Raw genomic sequence first — 23,726 nt, forward strand, 5'->3', positions numbered from 1 at the left:
TTTTGAAGTCATTTTTGAGTTTCCAGTCCGGGTGACTGTGACCTCGAAACTGAAAGCTATAAAAATGGTCCCGATTTCTGCTCAATGGGAGTTTCTTGAAGATTCCCTGTTCACCTGGACTTGCACGTGTAGTAAATTGCCCATCTTGGTGCTTAACAGTGTTTTCCCAGGAACCATCTATTTTTTTGGGTCACTCAGAGCCCTGCAAAGCACATATTTTCCTCCCAAGCAAAAGAGTCTCCTCCTTCCTGCTGGAAAGATCACACTTCGACTGTTTCAGTGTACAGAGACTTATAAAAAATTTAAATAGCAATGGTAAAACCAGATCCATTAAGGAGTACAAGGAATGATGATTTAAAAATGTCACCAACAAAGGCATGGAATGGTGAGGGGTGGCGAGAGGAACTTAAAATGGAGGGAAGAAATTGTACTATATTTTAAAAGAGCTTTAAATCCTGCTGAACAGCACTGGAATTGATCCTGTCTGCTCCAACATGCAGATAGAGGTGTTGTTACTGTACAGAATGATTTCTGAAAAGAATATTCACTAACGTGGATTATTTTTCATGCATTTGATGAGGAAATGTTCCCCTGGACGTTGAAAGGTTGAGCCAAGCCCTGTGGTCCTCTGTGCTTTCTCTGCAGGACTCCCAGTGCATCCCTGATGTCCCAAAGACAGAGCAGGATTTTTACAGGAGATTGGTTCAATTCCTTGAAGAGGACTCGGGTCAGGTGGCTGGGTCACTCTCTTGGGGACAGGCCAGCTGCATGAGCTTGGCAGTCTTTAACAACAAAATCCTGAAGAAAGGGACATAATTTAATACTACATTTTCTTCATTTAATACCAAATGATGATATCAAGAACAAAGCTAGTCAAAGCAAAGGACAAGAAGGAAAATAAAATAAAATTTTAATACTGACTGTGCATCAGTACTGACAGCATAGATACTAAACAAAGGTTGGAAGTGCTGGTTTGATTTATTTGTAAGTATTAAAGCTCAGTGGAAGCACCAGAGGAATAGGACATTGGTATCATTAGTTATGATCTGTTTGGAAAGAGGGAGAAGCATTGTTTTCATTCCTGCTGGGGCTTGTCAGGCAGCTTGGCTGTTGGAAATTGGGCTTGATGGCAGAAATATAGGCTTATGGGCTTGAAGTACTGGGTGTTTGTGGGTGTCCATCCCTATGGCTAAGTGGCCACAGTGGGGATCCAAGATTTGGTTTCAGGAGTCTGAAAGGTGCCCCTGGATCCCTCTGTAAAACTACTCCTCGAGGAAGGGGAGAGAATTTTTCTCATTTGCTGTTTTCCTTCCATTTCCTGTATTTTATACTTATTTTGGTCAATAAAACAATGTTCACTTGCGCTTTACGCCACTCTCCAGAAAACACATTTCTTTGTGCAGCCTTTCCAAAAACAACAGAAATAATCTGACTTAAGTAGAAAAGATTTTTATTTTTTTTCTTCTGCCTTTCCTACTAAGCTCCTCTGCAAAACAGCTAGAAATTTTCATTTTCAAAACATTAGTACAGCAAATTGCCATCTTTCTGTGCACGGCATTCTCTATGTACTCATCATCTGAATGATTCCAGATCACTCTCTGGCAGCGTGAATCACAGCATGCCCTCATGCCTGCCTCTTTTTCAATTATATCTAAGAGGAAGACTGCTGGAGACCCATTTTTTCATCTTGCACGGGACCCCAAAAGTGCCAGATCTCATTTCAATATAATATTATGACAGTATGATAAAATGGATGTTAACAGGACACTGACTAATATGGTCCATAGAGAAATGATAGAACAACACAATAGTGGGCAGATTGTATTACTAATGTGCATTATATGGACACAAAATTGTCTTTATAAACAGGGTTCTAAGGTTTAATCCTTACATCCTATGATCCTACCTAGTGTTCTAAGACATTTTTCAGCACTGCTGAAATTTTTTGCATTCTTAAATGAAATATACATTTTTATTTTAGCACAGAGCTGCCTATATCACTCCCAATTTACTAATGAAACTTGGCATTCAAATGACTCATCAGCACGTACTGCAAGGCATAAAAATAGATTAATGTGGCATACGTTTCTTTACCCATAAAAATGCACCTTCATATAATCTCGGCGCTGTCTTATTCAACAGAAAGTATGTCATTTCCTTCCCCTAGCAGGTCGAGTTAAAAATGAGCTAAATGTGTGAGAAAGCCATTACTGCACTAATGAAAAGCTCGATACCGTTTGAATTTTTCATCACGGGATATTTGTTCTGTAGCACACAGCACTAATATTTACTGTCACCGGTACAGTATGCACGGTAATTAAGTTACAGTCATCAACGGGGTGGATGTTAAGCAAAGATGTTTCTGTGTGAGCTTGGATCTCTTTCACACGCATTCTGCAGAATCATAGGATCACAGAATGGTTTGGGGTGGAAAGGATCTTGAAGCTTGTCTTGTTCCACCCCCTTTCCATGGGCAGGGACAACTCCCACTATCTCAGGCTGCTCCAATCCATATCCAACCTGGCCTTGGACACTTCCAGGGATCCAGGGGCAGCCACAGCTTCTCTGGGCACCCTGTGCCAGGACCTCACCACCCTCACAGGGAAGAATTCCTTCCCAATATCTAACCTAACATGAGACAACACTTGAAGTATTTGCAGGTTTGGTTGATGAAGAGGAGAGAAAAAGAGTTAAAAAGGATTTTGACATCTGGTCTATGCTCTGTGTCAGTCTCTCTATGTGCTCCTCAGACCAGAAGGATGGTAAAAGCCACCTCAGGACCTTACTGGCTAAACAGTGACTGTGAAAGGGAAATCAGTACCACAGTGACTGGGTTTTGTTTTTTTTTTCCTAGAAGATGGACCAAGGTTGAAAAATGATGCACTTACCAAAATCGTTATCCTCATTCAGATCATGGATGCTGATGTCACCTGCATCATCTGCGGTGGCAGGATGGTGCTGAGGGGTCTCTTTGTTCACAGGGTGTCTGGCTACCCCCCTTTCTCTCTCATCTCTTATTAATTCCAGAAATCATTGTAGGGACAGATGGAATTCTGGCTATAGTAACAACATAGCATGAGCTTCAAGAGCAGGAATAGCTTTTTCATCAAGCTCCAGTCTAAGGTTTTCAGGAGACTTCTTCCCATAAGTACAGTCTCTTTGGAGGGTATCAGAATATTTGCAATGCTCCAAATTTCCCAAGTGATCCAGCTTTTTCCTGCCAAACTGTCTATCCATTTTGAGAGTCCTCCCATGCTCCTTTACCTCCCACCACCTGGTGACACCGGCCACATCTGGGCTCGTTTTGTCACAGTCTGGCCGCAGGTTCCTGGAGATAATTGTGAGAAACATCTGCTACTGTCCATGTTGTACCTCTGATTTCAGAGAAATGCAAGGTGTAGCTTTGAATAAGTAAATCAGAGTTGCATTCAGAGCTGTCCAAACTCCAGGAACCTCTGGCATGTTTGTGTTCAGATGAACTTTTGACAAATCCCACAACTTCCTCACCATTAGGTGGGCACAGAAAGTCCTGAACTTGGCTGAGAGGTGTCTGTCCCCTGCACTTCTGGAGTCAGCCAGTCCAAAGGGAGCAGTTTCCAACAGCACAACGATTTGCCTCCCCACCACATTATGCTTGGCAAGTGGCCTGAGACAGATGTACACTTGCTTCTTAATTAGACAGCTTTTTCCTTTCTATCCAGTGAGTTTTCCTGGTTTCTTTCACTGGAGAGTGTCCATAGGAAAGGCAAGAAGCACAGCTTGTGACCCCTGCAGCCTTGCAAAGTGCACTTGAATAAGGCAGAAAAAGGCATCCAAGCTGGTACACAAGTGACAGATTCCTTCTGCACTTGGGCATGTTTGGGGTCAAATGTTCCAATTCTTCTATGAATGAATCCCCAGCCATACAGGTAAGAAAATAATTAAAAAAGGTTTTGGCCTTCACAGGGTAAAATCTAATCTGTGTAGAAACTATTTGGGGTATAAAGCAATTAAAACCTTATGTGAGTAAATAGAAACTTCTTCATACTGGAAAGGTTTTTTACTGCCAGAGAAGAGCCTGTAGACCCTTTGGCCATGGATCTCAAGGTTCACCTCTCATCACTACTTCCTCCAAAGCAATGTTCTCATAACGAACACCTACTGATGATCTTAGGGATAAATGGCATTACTTCCGAGGTGGAGCACTCCTCTTTCTCAGCCTCTAAGAACATCACAGATTTCTCTAGCAACATCTATTTCCATAATATTTTCCATCTATTTTTACAGGTAGGCTATCCAAAAAACAAAATGTAACTGTTGTTCTATAATAGGCCAGGTAGTGTACGTTGGCAGAAAATGGAAGAGGAAGATTACTCTAGGTGCTCTTTCCCTTCATAGAATAGAATCATAGGATGTTTTGGGTTGGAATGATCTTAAGGATCATATTGTTCCAACACTCCATGCCTTAATTCATCCCATGTCTCTCTTTCCCCCTGCCATATTTGCCTAGCCTTATGAAAGCCATTTGGGATGAGAAACTGGTTTACTGAGGGCCTGTACTGTAGGAACAGCATTTCCAAAGAGGTCTCAATTATCTGAAACACAGGCTCTGTGTGGGGGAAAAATATATCATGGTAAAGAGAGTAAATAAAGAGGGCAAAATGCCTCTGGAGGATGACCATTCCCTGGACCTAATCATCTGAAGTGGGCCAAACCTGAGGGTCTGGACACACTCGTGTTGAAGGTACATAGAGGAGATTCATTTGACTAATTTGTCTCTTTTATCCATTCCTGAGGCATCTACTTGACAAAACAAGGCTGACTAAAATCAGGAAAAATATTAATTTGCTGTGTCAGAGTTGTTCTGTTTCTTCCAGAATGTGAAAAAAGTGGCTCCTGTCCTCTGTCTCCTTTCTTACACGGTGTCCAGCAGTCTCAGACATGGAGTAACATCTTTTTCAGCTTTTGCTGAGTCTGCCAAAGCCTCTTAAAAGACCCACCTTTTCAACCTATTAGCTGGAGCTGATGTACTCCATGATAAACTCTGGGGAACCTGGAGGGCTTTTTCCCCATGCCATCAGTGCTCTGATGTAAGAGACACAGCCAGGACAGGAGAACACAGACCCAGAAAATGCACCAGGTCTCAATTCATCCTCTTGTGTTTCAGGGAGGGTGTTGAATTGTCCAGTCAAGGAAATGTTTTGATTTTGAAAACCATTTCTTTTTTTTTTTCTTTTTTTTTTTTTTTTAATTTCCCCCCCCGTTTTGGGAAATGAGAAAAATATATAAAAGCAAGTTATTAATAAAACATCTATTATGCCCGTGGGACAGAGGTCCTTCCGTATTGTTCAGATGGCATGTTTATTGTTGACATCTCTCTTTTCTCTGAGTATGCACAGAACCCTGAAATCCTTTTACATTTTTAATAAGATTATTTCTTTTTTTCAATCTAGTGCAAGAAAACCGCATCTGCAATATGCATAATACTCTCAAAAACTGCAGCATCAGAGGGAAAGCACTGCCAATGTTTTTGGCTATGTGCACTTCAAAGAGACACAACGTGAAAAAGAATAGTACTAGAGGTCTCAGGAAGGTGCTCGTATTTTTCATCTTAGGGTGTGTTTGTTTAAGGTAGTTGCCTTATTTTTCAGTTCTCACATTTGAGGTAAAGCACATCATAAGCACAAGAGGGAATTTGATTTGTTTTCCGACCAACAACGCTCCATAAATGTGGAAAAACCGATGTTATTGTGTTGCTTTGTCTGAACTCGGTGTCCTATGGAGCAAGGTGATCCCCAGCTCTAAGTTCCTGCAGCACTGGGTGCTCTGGGGGTGGTGGAATCTGTGATTCTGTGAAAATGTGGGTTTCCAGCTGAAAAACAAGAGTCTGCACAGCATCACCCATGTGCATCACCATCAGTGTGTGGGGATGCAGCCTCACACCGCAGCTGTGCTGGGGGAGCTGACTGTGCAGGATCCTGCCTTGCAGTAGATTCCAAGTCCACGTCCCTGAGCTGGTGTTTTAAATTTGCAACAAAGGGCAGGAGCAGTCACTGCTCGTGTCCTGTGGGTAAAGGACTGCAAGGGGCCCAGGAACCAAGATAAGAGTGGTTCAGGCAGGTACCAGAAAGCCAGGGTTTTGTGGCTGAAGCTGCTGATGGAAATTTGGAGAGCTGCAAGGTGAAGTAGCCACAAGGGAGAAAACAGCAGTACTGGCACATTCTCTATATAGACAAAAATAGCATTTAATTCCTCAAATTCCCTTGTGAACCTGGTCCAGGCAATAAGGACAGTTCAGTTCTTCAGTGCAGAGCAGAAATCAGATACAAACAAGCAGCTTGATTCTTTTAAGGGCTGTGAAGAGTTCAATAATGAAAATATTAAGGAACCTTCCCCCTTGGATGCTTAAGAGCTTTGTTCTAAGAGGCAGAATAGATACACAGAGCATCCAGTGAAAGACACAGCAAGTTATAAGAGGTGTGGCAGATCTTCCATTTGAGGGAAGGTTAAATTGATTAAGAGACAAATGAGAGGTGATGTGTTAGTGGTATATAGGAGAGTGAATTGCCAGGAGAGGTCAGTCAGATGATCCTATTTAGCCTTTCCCATAAATCAAGAGCAAGCAGAGTGCTATACAATGGTACTAAAAGCTAATGAATTTAAAAGTGATACAAGTAAAATATTTTCTTACATGGTGCATAATTAACCTGGGAAATTCATCAGATACCATTAAGACAAAGAGCCTAGCAGGATTAAAAATGGATAATAAGTGACAGAAACTACATAAAGATAGAAATGTATACAGGGTGTTCAGCCATTTATTTAAAACCATTTACTGCCTGGGGCTGAAAAGAAACATCCCCTGTGGGAAAGCTTGACATAACACTGGACTTTTTCTACTTTTTTTTACTGCAGTGGGCAGGCTGGAGCCTGAGCAATGGACTGGTCAAACCACTTTCAGTATGGTCACTTTAATTTTAAGACCAGAGGCCACACCACCACCTACCCAAAATTGCAACCTAAAAAATTATCTAAAAGCTTCTGAGCTGCTTCTTTGAAAGCTTCTGAGCTTTGAGACAGTATAGAAATCACTGGTGGAGAGGTGGTTGTTCCCTTTGTCCACCAGAAATGTGGCCAAAAAAAACTTATGGGTAAGAGATGAGCACAAAAACTTCATTTTGACAGAGTGGATAACTAATTAGCACTCCATCTGAACTTGCAGTGTTTTATGGTCCCTCTTAAACCTGTTGACAAAGACTCCTACTGAATGTGTAAGGGGTCACCCCAGGTATTTTGGAGGTGTGGACAGCCTGTTTTTCTGGGAGATAGTGGATTAATTCCAGCACCTCTGAATTATTTCTGAGCATTTAAGAGTAAATTATAGAAAGAAAACTTTACGATGGCCAAGAGTTTGGAATACAAATTTCTTTCTGTTCTATTCCCTCTGAGGTTACCCTGCCCTTGGGTTGCAGGGTTGGGTGCCTGCAAAACCCCAAACACTTGATTATTACAGGTGAATTCAGGGTGTAGGACATAAAATGTCTGTGAGGGTGATGAGGTCCTGGCACAGTTTGCCCAGAGTGTCTGTGGACTCCACATTCCTGGAAGTGTTCAAGGCCAGGTTGGATGGGGCATAGAACAACCTCAGATAGTGGAAGAAGGTGTCCCTGTCCATGGCAGGGGATTGGAATGAAATGATTTTTGAGAACATTTCCAACTCAAACCATTCCATGATTTAAAAAAAAAACAAAAAACAAAAATAAAAAAGGTCTGCATAAAAATAAAGTGAGCACTAAAATGGAAAGGTCTCTTTTCACACTTGTCTCTGTGTCTCAGTTTCCTGTACATTTATGTGCATCCCCAACTGTCATGTCCTGAGTCTTGAATTCATTTTTATTTTAAACACCAATGCATGTTTTGTGTGAAAAATGGTAGTGAGGGCTCTATCTATCTAGATAGATGTTCTCCACCCAGCATGAAACACATCTTTGCAACAAGACTAAGTAAAAATGCACATTAATTCTCACAGTATTTCAGGTATGTTTGGAAGTATGAGGTTGTGGAGTGTAACAATAGCCTGCAGTGATGGCAGAGGACATTTTTTTCTGTGATAACCGTGGTGAATTGGAACAAAGATGAGATTGTTGCTTTAGCATCCTGAAGCATTTCTTGAAGAGAAGGGTTTGGGTACAGCTTGACCTGCACAGGCCACTTGTTTGTCCCTTGATCTCAAGGGAAAGGTTGTTTTTAATCCAAAGTGGGTGCTAGGAAAGGCTCCTATGTTCTGGAAAACACTTGCCTTGGGCTCTGTTTTTGCATCCTACAAGCCCCAGGACTTGTGATTGAGACCCGTGCCCCTGATTATGCTCAGCTTCCCTGTGTTCCATGTTTCCTTTCTGCAGCAGGAACGCCGTGCAGGGGAACCTGCTGTGCCGTGATAATATGTGTGTTCCCCGAGGCTCTTCTGCCAGCCTCTTCTGAGAATTAGCCATGTAAAACCTGTACACACTGCCTGATTACACTGGTGATTGTGGGCCCAACTTCCTTCCCAGCTTTCTTCCCAACTCTACCCAAGCTCTGTATCCTACGTGGAAACTGATTAGCTGAACTTCTTGAGTGCCTTGGGCTGAATGGCAGCCTGAGGCTCTGTTGCAGCATGGGGTGCTTGAAAAAAAATGCTGAGTGTTACCTGCACTGCTCTGGCAGAGAATTAAATAACTGTTAAAATGTATGCTGCTTGCAAAATAGATATATCTGTATGTATGTAAATAAAAATAGGAATAAATATTTGTTCAGGGGAGTTTATGCCTCCTCTTTCAGCTGTAGCTCAGCAAGTCAGTGTGTCTCATAATTTGTTCAGAAATCCTGCTTTGCAGTGGAATTTCTTGAGTTAAACACCGAAAATATTTCTCTCTGAAGCTTACAATTCATACATTGATGTTTTATCTTTAATTTAATAATAAAATATTGTAGCTGGAAATGCCCTTTTTTGGTTCCATTAGAGGTTTATTTCTGATATCTCCTTAATCAATCCCAGATTTGTGCTCATGCTTCTCAAACGAGTTTGAGTAGAAGATGCTCTTCACAGAGAGAAGATGCGGATAAACAGTGATCCTTGGACATATTTGTCTCTCCTGCATCCTCAGCCTTCATCTTTTCTGATCATTTACCATTAATAGCTCCTTGCTCAAAATATCTGTGGCCCTTCTCAAACTGATGCTGGCTCCTTTTTCCTGAAAAAGAAAGGTCTTCTGCAAGTCTAATTTTGACTTGCTAAAATTTTAGCAGAGTTTGAGCAAAACTCCTACCAAGTGATAGTGAATATTCTAATAAGTAACAATTGGAAGAGCAATGTGGTGGTGATACGAGCTCGGTGAATTGCAAAATTTGGACACTTTTGGGGTTTAGAAATGTTCATGTCCAGAAATGTTTATGGACTGTCAGAGTCCTGAGCTGTGGCCTTGGTTAATAATGAGCAAACTGCCTGAGCAAGAGGAAAAAGAAACTCTGCTGCAGATAAGGTTTGAGAATTTACTTTTATTGATTTATATTTTTTATTTTTTTTCATTTATTTTAAAATGTATATTAATTTTTATTTTTATAAAATAGATTTATAATTAAATACATTTAAAGAATATATTAATAATTATATTAATATATAATTATACATAAGTAATTGTATTAATGCAATATTATTATATTAAATTATAGTTTATAAAATATAATTTGAAAAAATTAAAAATATTTTATTAATATTTTAATTATTTATTATTATATTATAATTATATAATTTTATTTATTTATTTATTTATTTATTTATTTATTTATTTATTTATTTTTTCCCCTTTTCTTCACTTTTACCCTCCTTTATCCTTCTGGTTGCTGCTGATGGCAGGGGCTGAAGGGTTGGCTCTTTGACTAATGGTTGAGTCAGTAATTTTTCCCATTAAATTAATGTATGTATTAAGAGGGACAGGAAGAATTGGTCTCTTGGGGAAGGAAGCAGCTTGGTAGCAAGGCATGGCCATTCCTTTGTGTTGTCGGGATGAGAAAGGAAAGGCATCTGCTGCAGGCCCTGGATTTATACACTCCTCTGGTGAGAGCCACTTGTGTCCCCCCAGATTGTCTGCCCACGGCCAGGCTGCAATTTTACAGAGCATTTAGCAGAGCAGTCAGCACTTTTGTAGTGTTCATGTAAGGAACCCTTCAAACCCAAAGAAAGGATCGTGTGTCCAAAAGTTTCCTGGATTTTTTTTTCCCCTTTAAAGCAGTTGATCTTAAGAGAGATACGGTGCATTTCATAAGCCTTGTCTTATAAAAACAGGACGAGAGGAGTCTCCATGCTCTGAAGAAAGAAGATTAATTAATTAATTAAGAATCTTTTCTTCTGAGTGCAACAGGCTCCAAGTAACAAGTGAACTTTTCATTTCCAGTAATAGCAGAAATTACTTCAATAGCATGATTGTGAGCACCCGTGGGGCCATAATGTGAATGGTCTTTATTAAGGAATAGACTGAACTTCTGACTATCTTTCTTCCAGTCATTTCCACAGGCTATAAACAGTGCCTGGTTTGTTGCTATTAAAGGAGTCTATAGATGATGATGCTGAAAAGCATCACTGTTTAAGTATTCATGGCTTGACATTAACATGAAAAATATTTTCTTGAACATAAAGTGAATTTGGGTTCTCCAGTACATTATAGTTTTGTTCAGAAGTTACTGAGGTGGATGTTTGTGATACGAGGGAGATTTTGTTTGGTTTTGTGTTTTTTATTTTAATTACTGGCCACTACCCCTCTGTTTTGCTGGATTTTTTAGACGTGTGAGAAGTCAGAAAAAATATGGCAGGGTCGGTTTTTAGTACCTGATGAAAGAACCCGGTCTTAGTTAACCATCAGGCCTCATTACGTATTTGTTCCCATAAATGACTGCTCCAAGGAGTGACCTTTCCTGAATACCATGGAATTTTGCTCAACAGTGCTGAATAAAAACTGAAGCAGCCCATGATCTGCAGAGGTGATATTGAAGACATATCTCTCATGCACAGCAGACCTATGCATTAATCCTATGTTTTGGGGTCTTTAATTGCTTTAAATATTTGCTTCTGGATCTGTGTTTCACACATCTTATTTACATGGTTTATTTTTCATTTTATGAACAAATCGATAACCAGACAGACTCTTTACCACACTGGATTAGTTTTATTTATTCTCTTTGAACTTGATTAAAAAGCTGTCAAACATAAGTCTACATTTTATCAGCAGAATACTTTTACAAAACAGGGTAGGAGATGTGTATAGCTGGAAACATACATTTCAAAATGAAACAATATTTGATATATTCTAGACAGTTACCCTTTTGTTTATCCATGACAACTGAAACTAACCATCAAATGCATAAATTGATTCAAGTCTAGCCAAGTAATCCTAAGGGCATATGAAAAGGCTTTTTTTTAAAGTTCTTTCTAGATGAATTTAATGTAGTTCACCAATAAAGCATCCTCAGGAGCACAATACAAATGCTACAGAACATGAGATAGCTGGGGAAAGCGGGCAGATGTACAGTGTGATGAAGAATCAAAATGGATGTTACATTAAAATGAGCAGTCATGCAATGTCTTCATTTCATGTACTGCATTTAAGTAAAAATGCCAAAGTTCCAATTCCATTTTTAATTTCTTTTAGGCACTGTTATGCAAATAGTGACATTCTCATTTTGTTTGTGTTTGTTTATTTTATTTGTTTAAAAGCATTAAATGCAATTTTTTTTTTCCAGCTCTTGGGGTAGACAAATTGATTATCCATCATGTCTTTAATTTTCAACGTATATCAAAGAGAAAGGTAAATTATACCCAGATTAGCTATGAATGATCTCGTATCTCTGCTTTAATTAATTGCTTTTAATATACATACTTTAATCCGTTTTCCACAAACCTCCTCAATTATTATCTGTCTTTCTGTGCCATTGCATATGTTGGTAAACAGCATTTTCTATGGTCTAGGGCCATATGCTGTATGCTCAGCTTGCAGAAAAAGTGACACTTGGAGTGCTAGCATAATGAAACTCTCAAAGGGTTAATGCAGAATACATATAGGCAAATGTTGACAATATTTTTTATTCCAATGTTTGAAAATTAGACACAAAATCATCATTAAGTTTGCACAAAATGAGGCATCTGTCACTTGAAAGAAAAAGAAATATTTCAGAAATATGTTTACAGAAATGTAAAAATATTAGACATCAAGACAGATGTGAACGTTTTCAATAACAGGCCCTGTCTGTCAGTCTTCCTCCGAGCCGAAGATCTTGCTGTACTCGCTCAGCATAAGTTCAACTATCTGATTTTGGTACAGCATGTGGACTGCCATGTTCCCTGTCTCCTTTTCAGGTCTAAGGAGTGTTGGTCCAAACACAATTCCTAAGCTTTGTGTTGACATAAGATTCACGGATTCCTTGGCTGCTATCCTGTTGACAAAAGGAAAGAACTGGTTAAAAAAGAAGGGTGTCAGAGGAGTCACTGTTGCTCTTGAAGCACATAGAGGCACTTTTTAACTGCTTCTCCTGATAGGGGTGTTTGTTTGATTAACTTATCAAAAAGAAGGAAAACAGGGAGGCAAGAGAAATTTCTGCCAGTGTGACAAACAAGGAAAGGAGGGTTTTTGTAGTGCCAGGGAGAAGATTCCCTGCTTCCCTTAACATGGTCTCCAGCACTGAAAGAGTTGTGAAAACCAAAAAAAAGCCCCTTAATACAGAGCTCATATGAAACACATTCCTTCTGCTAATTTAAATCCAATAAAGTGAGTATGGTCTGAAATGGATTGTGAAATTTATGTAACTAAAGACTTTTGCATACCTTATCCTGACACAAAGTTTCTTGAAAGACACAGAGACCACATACCTTAATGAGATGACTTAGAAAATAATGGTAAGGATTATAACCTTTGATATCTTTATTACCTACAAAATTACAAGAGAAGGACTATTATTATTAAAAGTTGATCTTGTGTCTGTATTGAGACTTAATATTCCTGTGGAAAGGGCATTAAGGATGGAGAAGTCTGGTCTAAGAACAGTACAGGTTTAATGGATTGAGTTTAGGTAGGAAGTTTGGCATAAATCTCTGCGGTGGTGAGTACAGACTAAGTAGAAATCCATTTCCCTCAACTCTCCAGAATATATTATGTATCCTAGGGTTGGAAAGACTAGTAAATGAAGATACATATTTTATAAATAAATTGCACAGCTCCACCAAGGAATGCAAACTAAATGCAGCTTTATTATGTAAATGTTTGAATTGATGGATGCCTCCTTAACCTGCTAGTTTTAACTTAAGTATTCCAAGTGGATTGTTGAAGCCAAGTTCTGCTTTTCCCCCTCCTCTGCCATTGTCACTCATTTACCTTTTTAAAACCCAGAAAGCCATTTTAAAAGCCATCACAGCTGTCTCTGTTTTCCCGTACCTGTTGCTGAACTTACAGCAAGCCACACTATAAGGGAAAGAAACTTTGTGAGACCTAATGGCTCCAGGCACTTAAAAGAGTGTTTCTTTCATTTTAGTGGGTGGGTCACACAGCAAAAAGCATCTCTTGTGGATTTGTGCCAATCTTGTCGTTTACCACATTGCTGGAGCATCAACACTCATGGGTTTTTTTCCCATATATAAATAGGAAGAATTACTTCGTTCTGCCTCATGCTAGTAACCGTGGTGTCCATTGCACAAAACACTCTCCATATGGCACTAATCAGATTGGCTTAACTATTAGTTTCTTAAAATATAGCATCTTCATTAATTTTTTTAAAAATTAATTATCTTTCCTCTGTGGTAATATTAATGTATCATCTCTTCTCTTAGGAGTTCATAAAGTCTCAAAAGTTAGAAGTTTTGTTGCCAAGCGACTGCGTGGGCTTCTGATGGATGTCACACATCTTTACCACAATTAAAAATGTTACAGAGGTGATGAGATTGTTTTGCTTAATGCCACTTATGCAGAGGCATCTACAGCAAGCTTGGGGACCTCTCCAGGAGAGAAACTTGGTTTCTATTGAGCTTGTTCTGTGGTAAAGGTTGGAAACTTCATAAAATATTTGGAAATGACATCAGCATGAGTAGAGATGCATGTGTGGGGTCAAGTTCATCAGCTTTGTCTTGGGTAGCTCTAGAAATAATCAATTTAGCAGCATCAGCCATGGTCTTGAGACAGGAGGGTGTTGATAACGGGCAGCATTGATGGAGCTGGAGGAGAAGCTCCTTGCAGGGAGATGGAGGCAGTGGACCGTGGATGAGCAGAATCAGGGTGAAGAAATGTGGCAGCAAAGCTCAGTTTACTGAAGGGACTGGGGGGGACTGCCTTCCTTTGTCTGTAAAATCTGGAGCAAGGTGTTGAGATCCCATCTTCCTGATGGGGACACAGAGAAAGGAAGATGCATGGCCAACCCCTCTGCTTTTGCTTGCCATCTTTCTGAAAGAGAATAATTCCCCTGGTTTATCCTGGAGATTCCATCCTTCTCGTGGCATCCTGGCAAAGTCCAGGCATGACAGAATTTCCCAGCAATCAGAAGGTGGGGCTATGGCACGAGGCAGTGGAGGCTGTGAGCGGTGTGAGTTGATGATGGAAGGGAACTGGCTGTGGTTCATCAATGTGTAACGTGGCATTAAGAGCATTTCTGTAAATTTGGGTTCCCTCAGCATAATGCTAGAATAAACAGTACTGTACTGAGAAAATATCCTGAAAATCCTTGATATATTCATGTAGTTTCACTTGTTTTCGCTATAATAACAAAAAAACCCCATAAACCAAGAGAACCTGGAAACATGGAAAGTCTGAACAGTTAAATAATTTGCAGTAAAGCACAGCTACTGAATAAATAGAAGGAAAGACTTCAATCCACCCTGAAAAGAATAATTAGAAGTTTTGGACTTCGTGTTTTTTTGGATTACAAACATTTACCAAAGAAATTCTATAACTGATATTTTTATCATCTCTCCACAAAAGAAGAAGTCAAAGCAAATCAAAATATAGTATGCACACAATGCTATTGCTATAGCTACTAGGTGAAATTGAGTTGTTAAAAGAGAAAATATTGAAAAAATGGGCAAGAATTCTTTTTTTGGCAAGAAAAAGAACAGAAAGAGTGACACACCATTTTCAACATAAAGAGTGAAAGGAAATGCCAGAGGTACTTTTTGTCAAGCCCAAATGAAAGGAGCAATGATCCATCAATTTAAGGTTATTTTAGAAACAATCTATAATCCGGTGCCACGGTTGTTGGCACTATATCAAGAAATTGTTGGGTGCTATGCTGCACTAGATTATTTCTTTCTTTCTCCAAAATAACCGAGTTTTGAGAATGTCAGTCCTTAAAATCACAAGTCAGGAGAAATTCAGAAAATATAGTTCTCATTATTAATAGTAATGAAATTAATGATGAATTAAAACAGCAGAAGTGTCTGATAGCAGGGCTGTAGTGTCAATGGCAGATATATAAGGAAAAATACTTGGAATTTATGCTTTGGCTGTTGCCAAGGCAACTGCAATCTGGAAAACGTGTGACGGAGAGCAGGGCAAGTCTACAGCTAAGAGGGTCATTGTATGGTGAGTTGGCTCTCTAGTTCCATTAAACCTACACTTTTCAAACTCTCTAAGTAAAATCATTATTAATTTTGACATTTGGAAAGCACACTGGATTATTGCTCCAAACGCAGTAGGTGTTAGGAAATGTTCTTCATCCATTTTTACTTTCTAGTAACTGCTGAGGAGGAGAAAGGGTTTCTGCAGTGACTCTGACTCCTCAACATCTTAATATTCCTATTGCACATAAAAAAAAATGAGGAATTCAGTGTATCTAGGGAGGAAAATCCTATTGGAAAGGACACTTTTACTGTAGGCTGGGAAGTGTTGGAGGGTAGAGCCAACTGCTTTGAGAACTGCTCACTTTTGCTTTCTTATCCTTTTCCAGTCTATGAGGATTTAATTTTGCTCCATGTCAGGGGTGCTTCTCCCCTTAGCAGAACTGGTTTTAGCCATGCCTGGTATTCTTTCACTGTTTTAAATTATATTTAAGGGTAGCTTTTCAATACGTTAATCCTGTTATTCTTCCATGAACTGGTAATATTGACTGTGGCTAAAGGACAGCACATTACAAAATGAGGGAGTCAGAAGGAGAAGGGGTCACTTGGAATGAGGTTACAGACTACAATGGCTGGTGTAGGAAATGCCATCCCCTGAATTCAGTGGAGGACTGAGGGGTAAAAGTAGGTTTTGTTCTTATCAGGATCCTCTCCTCCAGTGAGGCACAATATTTATGTTCACTAGGGAAGTATTTGTCACTAGAAACAGAGACCAAGACCAAACACAGAGGCCAAGAGAAATTAAAGATAAATAGGAATAAATGAAACTCCACCAAAAGGATTAAAAATGCTGTCTTTGTGTCATCCCTGCTCTTGGTATAGGAACAAACCTTGTGGAATTAGGACCCAGCTCCTCTCTGGGTGGGGTATTCCTTGACAGCCCATTTGGGTGGGTTTTGTACCTTTGCTGAACTGTGCTGGCAAACACTGTCCTAGAGTTGCTCACCCTGATGGATGACGGGACTGATTTGAAATGTAAGTTCCTGTGAACTGCCTTAATAGGTCAAAGTGTGTGCCTCCCATTGATTCACTTTGCCAATAATTATCCTCAAATTAGCCAATATCTCCTTCCTATCTATTCTCAGGCATATGCAAATGTAATGTTGTAGCTTAAGGACTTGGCCCTGGTAAGGGCTCAGCTGCCTTCAGCTCTCCCCAGCAATAATTCTGTTAACAGGCCTCTTCACTGCACTGGTACAGGCCAGTTTTTATGCAGCAGCTTTCTGACTTCTGGTATTGCAGAGCTCCCAATCAATTTGTTAAAATTTGTCTCCTATGATGAATGGCTTCCAGCTCAACATTTTACGCTCCTCTCCTTCCCAAATGCTGGTTCACAGGAGTTAAAAAATAACAGGTATTGCATACTTTGCTTTAGTGACAAGACATTTGGGAAGGAATCATCCAACCTTGAAATAAAATCTTTATTGAAAGCAATTCTACATCCATGCCAGTCAGATACATTGTATGATCAGAGGAGGTGTCCCAGGGGAAAGCTCAGTGCTGTAGACAGGGTTGATTACTTGGACCTCCTGTCAGTTCTTAACTCATTGACAGTGGCTGAGACATTCAGTACAACTTTGTTTTCTTTATTTGGAAGTAAAGTTAATATACTTACCTTAACTGTGCCAAATGTACTGGAAAATAACCTGATAATAAAACGTACCGTCCTAGGAAGTGATAATGTCTGTGTGTGTATAAGCACATTTTCAGGCTTTTGCAGCTGGGTTTTTCTGTGTTAGGAAGGAACCACAGCTACAACATGATGCACAGATAACCTAAACTATCAGGTTTTTTCCTCAACATATTTCCTTTTCATTTAAAGCCTGTTACACTTTCCTGAGATACTGCATATCACAGCCACATCATTTTCTGTCGTCAATTTATTTCAGTTCAGCTGCAGTCATTGTTTTTTGGGAAGAACTTGAGTTGATTTTGTACTAAAAAGACAAGTGAACTGCAGCTTTGAGAGTCTTTTTAAAGTACAAATAGCAGTCCTTTACCAGATCAAAATCTTGTAGAGATATCCATACCCAGCTGGATACACCAGCTGAGGAGGGAAACCAAAATACACACATTGTGCAGGAAGAGTGCAGGGACTGTGCATGACTTAATTCCATCTTGGGAATCTTATGGAGGTAACTGGTGGTAAGGGAGCCCCTGATGCCACAAACTCTATTTGTGTAAACTGTTCAATTCCTTGCACTGCTACATAGATAAATTTCAAATTTAGCATTACATTCAGATTCTTGATATTTTATGAATGCAGACTAAAGCTTATTATTATCTATGTCCTGGCTGTATGGGTGATTTGCTCAGGTGCATTACAGTGGCATTCACCAGCTGATGAAGCTAAGCAGATACAGGTATCATCAATGGAATCCTCAGCTTGTGAGATCTGTACACTGTGATGGGAACAGGGAGATTGGTGTGTACAGAACTGAGACCTGAGGCTTCTGCTTATAGAGGAGCTCCAAAACACTGCAATGTCTATCCTTTTCCAAATGTGCCATGTGGTTTCCTCTGCAACAAATAAGCACAGTTCAGGGGTCACAGTGCACTAACACAGTTTTAAGCTACTTGCATCTAGCTGTGCAAAACATGAAGGCATTTTAAATCCCTGTTTGTTCCATAGGTAGAATTTGAAACAATAGCTAGGCTGGTAATAGAGAAACCAGGTCATGGCGTAGGATATGTTACAAGAGGGGTCAGAAATAGTTCAGACATACTTAAGAGCTTGCTTTTGCTGAAAATAGCCTCGATGGCTCCTGGCCTACAGAAACTCCATAGGCTTCCTGTGCTCTGCAGCTGTGGGTTCGTGTTACAGCTCTTTGGGAAAAATCCCTTCTCTTCAGTCACTCTGGGATACAAGAACGAGCACTTGATGCTGTCTTCCTCCACAGACTAGGCTTTAAAAGTGACCATTGGGTGGCTATTTATAGCACCTGGACAGCTGACAGGGACCTGGTGGAGAGTGGGCTTCCTCAGGGGATCCCCCGCATATCTCACAGCACGAGCCCTTCCCTGGATGAACTGCCTTGGAGCCTGGCCCTAAATGAGAATAATAACTAAACTAACTCCGAACATTGCTTCACAGTTGGCTGAATTGACTGTGAAAAGCTGAAGAAAGGCATTTATTCTGGCTTAGCCTGGTTTAATAAGAGAACAGTTAAAAATAAAGTCTCCTCAGCGCTGGGTGAACTTTGCTTCCCATGTGACAACCCTGCAGAAGAGCATGGGGGCTCTTGCACACACCTCACAGAATGCCTGGCTTGTGGAGAAAGACTTTATCTTCTGGGTGGCTGAGGACAGCATGTAAAAACACATTTAGGTATCTAAAGATACTGCAGCCTCTACAGGGGCTTCATTCGGGACAGTGCTTTGGAGAAGTCCTGCTTGTTCTTCTGCATGAGGGGAGATGCTCCTGCTCCACTGAGGAGCTGTGAGGGAGGGTCACAGTTTATCTGTGCCTCAGCCTTGGGATTGTTTGTTTTTCTGGACATCTGAGTCCTGGAAGCTCCAAAGGCAGGAGGGGCACACTGGTGCATGGACTGCAAAGGCAGGAACCTATCACCACAGTGTGGCACCACCAAGGACCTTGGTGTGGGCAAAGGATCAGGTCCCACTCCCCCAAACCAAATTGTATCACAGAGATGAATTCAATATCTTTCCACTAAATCTTCCCTATTACAAAAATCCCAATTGTCCCTTTTGGAAAACTGATCACACTTGGTGACCTGCTAGGTTCTTCCATTTACTGACAGCCAGCACTCTGTCCTCCCAGTTTGGCTTGGGTTTTAATTTGTTGTGTGTGAGTGCAAGCTGGTTCTGACTGGTGCTCTAAAGAGGAGAGATCTGGCTGGTCCATGCTGCTGTTGTGCCTGCAGTTTGCCTGTTTGGGCACAGCCTTTTGGTAGGAGTCAGCTGAGGGCCATGAACTTCCTCAAGGAGCGTCCTGGACTCCTCTGGCTGCAGCTCTGTGCACAAGGTACTCATTTTTGCCTTCTTTAGCAGCTCTTCAGCAACAAATTTAGCTCAAACAAGAGCAAATCCTTGCTCAAAAGTCAAACAGGCACTTTGAGCATGAGCCTCTCTTTGGGGAGGGGATGCAGGACAGAGCAAAACCCCTGTGACAGATGTTGGGCAGATGCTGATGCACTTCTTAGAGGTGTTTGGATAGTAGAGTGACAAAGGCAGTGTGAGACTATGTAGAATAATATGTACACAGACAGAAGTACCTTAATGCCTAAAATGTATTTTTGGCTGGTGGTGTAATTTCTGCTATGCTTGATTTTTTAAATTTTTTTAATTTATTTTTAATTCTACTTCTGATATATTTTATTTTCTCCAGAACAAATAGCTTATTGTAAAGACCAACCTGTCATAGGTCCTGGATTTGTATGCTTTTGTGGCCTGTGTGGTTCAGAAGGCAATAGATAGTTTTAAATAAATAAAGCTTTAACTTTTTAAATTGCTTAAATATTTTTGTTCAAGAATGCCTGAAGCTACATTTTCTTGTAACATTAAAAATAAAAGGCAGTTAGTAACAATCTTGCTTAAATCACGAATTGTAAATATAGGACCTTTATCATCAGCACAGCACATCCAAAAATGTCTTTGTAAAATAAATCAAATTATATGAGTTAATTGATTCCAGGCAACATCAGCAACTGCAGGTGGAAACTGAATAACAGGATGTTTATTAATGAGGGACTATTAATCAAAATTGACAATATCAATTCCTGTTTCTTTTATTTGAATTCTACCTGTAAAATCCATGAACATACTCACTGGATTTTAAAATAAAAATTTAAAAGTAAAGAAAATGCTGACACTTGGGATTTTAGCTTTAGATGTAGGGCTATTTGTTTAAACAGCGAAAGGATATCCTAAATCCAATTTGACAGGCAATGCCAAAGATGCCAGTGGTAATTAATTAGCACTTAATTTAGACCACAGAACAACAGGATATGGAATTGGTGCTCAGTGCCATTTCCCCTTAGGCTTCATCTCATGAGGGTCAGGAGTATGGCTGTTGCATTGAAGGTCAGTAAATAAATTGGGGGAACACATTGACACTGGGCTTTTCATGATAGATATCCTTCACCCTTATTGCTGCCTCTGGCTATGGCTGATGAGAAAAGGACTGCAATTGTTCTGTGAAGAATGTTGTGGTGCCCAGGCTCGAGTGGAGCAAGGTGGTACCTGAGCTCATGAGGCCAACACTCACTGTGCTGGCAGAGAAATGCCCCAACTCTGTGCCTGGGCTGGAAATAAACTCTTGACTGTAGCAGAGAAAGCTTGAGGAACTCTGACAGGCGAGAAAATTCACTTAAAAGCAGCCCTTAAGTTTGCTAGATTTGTGAGCTTAGCTCTAGATTAAGCATAATTAAAATCAAGGGAAGATTTTAAAGTGAGGTTAGAAACTAGGTCAGCAAGGGAAAAAACACATTTCCTTATTATCCTCTTGTCTTTGTCTTATAATATTTGGTGCTCCTCCATAGAGCTAAAGGCTCTTAATAAAGGTGGATTAATGTTATTAACAGCATTGTTTCCTGATGGGGACACTGAGGCTTTGATGTGCTTAATGATGGACAAACAGAAAGTATCTGGCAAAAAAGCAGAGCCACAAGTTCTGGGTTGTAACTCAGTGACAGAAGCCCCTCTGAGCAGCACACCCAAGCAGAGGGGATATGGAAAACACGTAGGACACCCTGTCCCTTCTTCCCAGAAGTACATCAACAGCATTCTTTGGTTCAGATTTACTGGTTTGAAAGGTAGAAAGATGATGAGCCTCTGCATAATAATTTAATCCTCCTGCTCCCAATGAAATTAGTGCATCTGTCAGATGCTTCCACGCTCTCTCTTCCAGTAATCTCTACCTTTCAAAGGAGGGCCTCAGATGGAAGGTGTCAGCACTGGCACAGGTATTCAGTGATGCTACAGCTTCCTGAAATCACTTCTCACAAACTGTACCTTACTATGCCTAAATTGTCCAGTTCCCCATGTCCCACAGGGTGCTGAACAATGGGAGCTTCAGTATTTACAGCAGGGTGGCTCTGGTTGCACAGTAGTGCAGTTTTATCCCCTTGGTCCCCTGAAGGGCTGTCTGCATTGCTACATCATGAAAACACTGAGTTAGACAGCAGTCTCTGCTCAGAAAATGTATTTTGGAAGCCCCAGGTCAAGAGTTATTTTAACTTTCGCTTCATCAGACCCTTTGCAGCATCTCTCTCTGGGCAGCAAGTGAAATTTTGATTACTCTGAAAGTCACTGACAAAAATCCCAGCAACTGGAAGCCACAACGGAGTCAGAATTTCTCCTTATATGAGCTTAACTTTTCTCATTTTGGGTGATATCTGCTTTTACTAAGTGGAGTTACTGCTTTTGACTATGTTCAATCTATAACCTCTTGCAGCCTTCAATTACAGCCTTTTTGTGCTATAATCCAGTTGACAGCAAATAACTCAGCCCTGGATATGACAGGTTTACTTGCTGACTTAGAGCCCAGAAGGGGCAATTGAGTGGAATTTCAGCCTGGGATGTTGAGCTGTAGACATCCTGCTCAGAAATTCATCTTTGCTTGTGAGTCTAGAGCAGCCCATGAAAAACACAGTTTCATTATCAATACATTGGGTTTGTCCAGTGTCATGAATAAATTATTTAGTTCTGTGAGAGACCCAGTGATTTTTGACACTGAAATCAGAGAATGTGGCAAAGAATTCCACCAAAGTCAGGAAACACAGTCTCGACAAAGTTTTCCTTTTCTGTGAATTTTTATATCATAGAGTCACTGAATCATTTGGTTTAGAAAAGATCTCTAAAAATATCAAATCAAAGCATTGCAATTACTTCATAAATTATTTTGTTTCAAGTCTTTTTTAAATACTGAAAAAAATTCAAATGTTGACCTATTAACTGTCCCCAGTATAAAATCTCCATATTTTTTATCCCATATTATCACCATCTTGTTGTTTAAAATGAAAGTATTTTTGCAGCAATCTACCCAACAGAGATGATTTTCTATGGGATCTGACCTCAACCAGGATTCCTCCTCTTCCAGGTTCAGTTTTGAGCTCTCCACAAGCTGTGATTGCAATATATATATATGCACTGCATTTGTATCAGATTTGAAAGATGCTTTAACATGCCTCCCAGCACCACGATTGTTTCAGCCCTGATACTGAGCACGAGTAGGATGAACGCAGCTCTTAAATGCACTAGTGAGTATGTGCCACGAGTCTTTGATTTCTTTAAACTTATTTACATTTTACTCGCCCTTGAGCAATGAATTTACTATGTCAGCATTGTCTTTTCTCCTTACACTTGGTCTGTCTTGTCCGCTCACCTTAGCTTGATGTTTATTTTTTTGTGCACGTGTTTAGTCCGCTGCACTAAATGCAGGGACTGCCTGGAGTGGAGGATTTTCCATATATTGTGTCTTTCTAAGAAGCACCTTTTGTAGTACTGCAAGTTTTGCAATATTTCCGGGCTTTATACTAGCTTTGAATATTCTCATTAGTTCCTTTAAAGTCAAATACCCATTCACACTTGTGCTGGTCTCAGATGACCCTGGTCTATCTGCCTTAGATACTTTACAAAGTCTTTATTCTCTACACAGCCGGCCCTACCTCTCTTTAGTCACTGTATTTCTTTCATCTTTGAAGCTTCAAGTGACCAGATTTCCCAATATCTGCTTCTGTCTGACCCTTATCAAAATCCACAGTCAAAAAAACTGCTGAGAAAACATACAAGAGTCTCTTAAACCTCCTAACCCAAACCATGTTCGACAGAGATTGAAGGATTTAGGAACAACAGGGACAATCTTGCTGTTGATATCAAGGCCTCAGTATCAATCATTAGTCTTTGGACAACTCACAGAGTAAGTGGCTTCCAGGACACCTCTCTGTAGGTGCTGCCTCTCCAGCAGAAAATGTTAGCCTGGAGTGAATGTTTGTAAATGCATCTACAAGCTTAGAAAGTGCCTCTTTAGCAAGCACATATTGTAGTTTCAGGGTGCAGAGCTGGATAAACATAATTTAATATGAGAAGTAATGGAAAGATCTTACTATGTAATCTGGAAAGGTTAAGCAGCTCCTCACCATAGAGGCCAGGTGAGATC

At 40.2% G+C, this 23,726-nt stretch overlaps 2 protein-coding genes across 8 annotated transcripts in view; one reads left to right on the top strand and one right to left on the bottom strand.

The window, feature by feature from the left end:
• Positions 1-23,726, top strand: part of GTDC1 (glycosyltransferase like domain containing 1) — a 303,268-nt gene that overhangs the window by 249,623 nt on the left and 29,919 nt on the right. Inside the window, exon 12 of one of the 7 annotated variants that reach the window (XM_058839520.1) lies at positions 22,668-22,694. The exons of 5 other annotated variants lie outside the window; for them this stretch is intronic. In XM_058839520.1, coding sequence (XP_058695503.1) covers positions 22,668-22,679 — 12 coding nt within the window. In that variant the 3' untranslated portion in view covers positions 22,680-22,694. Of the gene's footprint in view, positions 1-11,754; positions 12,259-22,667; positions 22,695-23,726 lie in introns of those variants that run through there. One more of the 7 variants, XM_058839519.1, reaches the window with a different exon arrangement.
• ARHGAP15 (Rho GTPase activating protein 15) overlaps positions 11,161-23,726 on the bottom strand; it is a 322,985-nt gene continuing 310,419 nt past the window's right edge. Inside the window, exon 15 of the mRNA XM_058839510.1 lies at positions 11,161-12,444. Within this exon, the coding sequence (XP_058695493.1) occupies positions 12,261-12,444 (184 nt within the window). The 3' untranslated portion in view covers positions 11,161-12,260. The remainder of the gene's footprint in view (positions 12,445-23,726) is intronic.

This window comes from Poecile atricapillus, chromosome 5 (assembly GCF_030490865.1).
Source record: "Poecile atricapillus isolate bPoeAtr1 chromosome 5, bPoeAtr1.hap1, whole genome shotgun sequence".
Taxonomy (NCBI): Eukaryota; Metazoa; Chordata; class Aves; order Passeriformes; family Paridae; genus Poecile; species Poecile atricapillus.